Raw genomic sequence first — 3,193 nt, 5'->3', positions numbered from 1 at the left:
CCATGGACTGAGTAGCATCCTTTATCCTTCAGTTTCCAGTTAATTGGATTCACCTCAGCCTTCTCCTCTTGAGCCTCAAGACTGTATGATTAACACAAGCATGTCGTTTTCAATTGTCAGTAATTATATTGATATGTCCCAACTGATGTAATCAAATATAGATACAATTAAACCTTGAATTTAAATTGTGATGGTCTGGTTTTAATTGATGAGAGTCCAACATTGTCAAGTTTTTTATTGAAATAAGTCAGAATAGCCCATCATGGAGTTACAAAAGTCTTTGAGGAGAGTACCGATCAATTAATTTCACTGATGCTACCTCCATGTGAAATACCAGGTCATCTCGCTATCATCCAAGTCTGCCAGATCATCATCATCATTCCACTTCACCTCGGAGGCCATCAACCAGTCATCCTCTTCTCCGCTACCTGCATGCTTAGTGTTTTCTCCTTCGCCTTCAGATACCAGCATCTGTAACTCTCTCTGTAGGCCGTCTGACGGGAACATTTGCTCCCCCTGTAACATTTCTGCTTCCTTCCTCCGATCCAAATTCATCTCATCTTCTTCACTCTCTTGTGCTGCATACTCTGACCCGTTCTCTTCGGACTCTGTCTTCTCCTCCACAAAGACCATTTCCCTAAAACCGGACTTATCTAAATCAGGTTCTGTCATCACTCCAAAGATATACTCATTATCCTCTTGATTATCTGCGTAGTCTTGCTCCTCATCTGCGTATTCTTGCTCTTCATCTGCGTAGTCTTGCTCTTCGTCATCTGCCAAGTCCTGCTCTTTATCATCGTGCTTTACTAAATCCCAAAGGTTCTCATGAATTTTCAGCTCATTGTAATGATTTATTGTGGCCTCGCTTTCTCTGCTGACTGGTGGAAAGCCGTCCTCGGTGTACGGTTGATCAGAGACCAACAGGGATCCACTGCTGGCAGAGCCTTAAACAAAGTTAAGAGATGTAGCCATTTTTAATGATCACTTTTAAAACAAGGAAAGTTCATCCAAAAATTAAGAAAAATCATATTTTTGTTTTTACATGTACAGCCATTTATCAATCTTGTTTTGGTGCAAGTTGCCTAGTTTTGAAGATATGCAGAGGGGAACTATTTTCTTTCAGCCATAGTTCTGACATGAAACTGCTGTGGATTATTTTGAGAAACCAGGTCATGATTTCGCCAAAGAAGCATTGATGTTGAGTTTTTCAAATGCATTATTTAGTTGCTTTGAGCACCACAAATGCCATATAGTCCCATTATACTAGACAGAAGGCAGCCATCTCTACAGTCGATATCTCCAAAACAATCTAGATTGTTAAATAGCACTACAGGTAAGAGGAAAAATATGCGTTTTCGATTTTGGGATGGTACCTTTAAAGCAAACAATCCAACATATCCGAGTACGAATGGTGCATAAATATTTTCTTGAAATCTTGGATAGAGACTAAAATAAAAAAAGACTGTTGCATACCTTCCATCAAGGCCCGCCGGGGTTTAGACATCACACATTGTGAATCACAGCAGTCACAAAGGGAGTTGTCACCAGTGAGGGCCTTCCAGCTGTCATGGCAAATGCACAAATATGATCAAGCCAATTGTAAACAAAGAAAGTCCCCTATAGTCCTGGAATGGACATTTAATTGGAGTTTCAATACTCACCCGTTCCCTCTGTAGGTGCATGATTTGTGTGTAGGACCCAGGTCCTCAGATACGACAAACAATTTGCAGTGAATAGTGACCTAAAAATGGAAACGGGGTTAAGCGGCAACTAAAACCTTGTGAATGCAGAGAATCATGCACCATGCTCACCACCGTGGCGGGGTCCAATGTAAACTGGAACGCCTTGAGGGAGAATCTCAGGCTCTTGTCTGTCCGAGAGATAAACTGAGAGCCCCCTGGGTTGCTCTTACTGTCCGACATACAGCTATAGATGACAACAACTCAACACTTAATGCAAATCAGGACACAGAGGGTGAAACCAAAAATAATTAAAACGCATTACTGTCCATAACACTCACCCAAAATTGTCAATGATGGCGTATTTGAGGGATGATGTAGAGCCACTGGATGGTGTAGCATAGCAGGTATTGATGTAGAGTTTCCCACCAGTTGAGACATGAGGAGCAGAGACTTGGAAATTAATAGTCCTTCCAATCTGGTACACCTGGTACTTGACTGGTCTGCTCCATAAATCTGAGGGTTCATTAAAATATATTGCAGCAAATGAAGCCACTTTATAGCCATTTATAAACACCACCACTGAAACACACATTTGGGCACTGAAAAGTTAAGCTGCTCTTTATCACTGTAATCCACATTTCTTTAAACATACCATCCATCAATGTTATCTGGAAGTCACTTGGATTTCCTTTCAGCCTTTTACGCACAACAGCAGTTTCCCATGTGGGCTGCACAGCCAGTTGGTACACATGGTGGTCCCTGGACAGGTTTTGGAGATTGTAAATAGCGAGCTTTCACATGCACGTGATGTTGTAAACGGATGAGAGAAACGTCTCACCTTTGATAACGGCATTCAATGTCGACATTGATCCGGTGCGCTTTTCTTGGGAGACGTTTCGGCGAAGGCTCATAATGGAGCACGAATTTGTAGAGCAGATATCCGCAGGACGACTGTCAAACCGGGTTCAGACTTTGGGATTTCATGGTTATGCAAATAAAATGACTCCAATCTAAAAATCTTACCTCGCGCACGGCATCACACGATGTCAGCGGATAGGTGAAGAGCAGGTCCCCGTCTGGCCGGAGAACCCCGTTGCTTTTGCATTTGCTGCCTATTTTGAGCTCCTCTGCGCCTGCGCCCAGACCGTAGAAAGATGGTTTGACCCGCACCACAAAGTCAATCGTGGAGCAAGTTACAGAAACGTCTGGGAGGTAAGCAAAGTCCGACTGGATCTTTGCTGCAGGCTCTCCTGGACGCATGGATCGAGGTCTCTGAGGAGGGGAGGGCCTCCGGGAGCTGAGTTGAGACAATGGAGAAGTGCTCGCAGGTAGTCGTAACCTCTGAAAGGATCTTCTGTCGCCTGTTGCTGACTGTTTGATTGGTTTGGATGTCTGCGTGCCCAGTTTTAAAACCCTTTCACTTCTGCTAAATGGAGACTCATACGTGTCCACTGCACAGCTGAGGAGACAAAGTGATAAAACACTCCCCAAAATACAGTGATGCCACTTTG

At 43.4% G+C, this 3,193-nt stretch overlaps 1 protein-coding gene across 1 annotated transcript; it reads right to left on the bottom strand.

Annotated features, from left to right (window-relative positions):
• Nucleotides 1–315: 315 nt before the first annotated feature.
• si:ch211-67f13.7 (uncharacterized protein LOC565426 homolog) lies at nt 316–2,942 on the bottom strand. The gene is made up of 8 exons (XM_034563480.1): nt 2,706–2,942; nt 2,521–2,633; nt 2,335–2,441; nt 2,021–2,195; nt 1,812–1,926; nt 1,662–1,741; nt 1,474–1,562; nt 316–944 (listed from the first exon to the last, which is right to left on the bottom strand). The coding sequence occupies exons 1-8, from the start codon at nt 2,940–2,942 to the stop codon at nt 316–318; spliced, it is 1,545 nt and encodes a 514-aa protein (XP_034419371.1).
• Between the last annotated feature and the right edge of the window lie 251 nt (nt 2,943–3,193).

The sequence above is a fragment of the Cyclopterus lumpus genome, chromosome 22 (genome assembly GCF_009769545.1).
Source record: "Cyclopterus lumpus isolate fCycLum1 chromosome 22, fCycLum1.pri, whole genome shotgun sequence".
Lineage (NCBI taxonomy): Eukaryota > Metazoa > Chordata > Actinopteri > Perciformes > Cyclopteridae > Cyclopterus > Cyclopterus lumpus.
The sequence above is the reverse complement of the archived record's forward strand: the minus strand, read 5'-3'. Positions and strand labels throughout refer to the sequence as shown.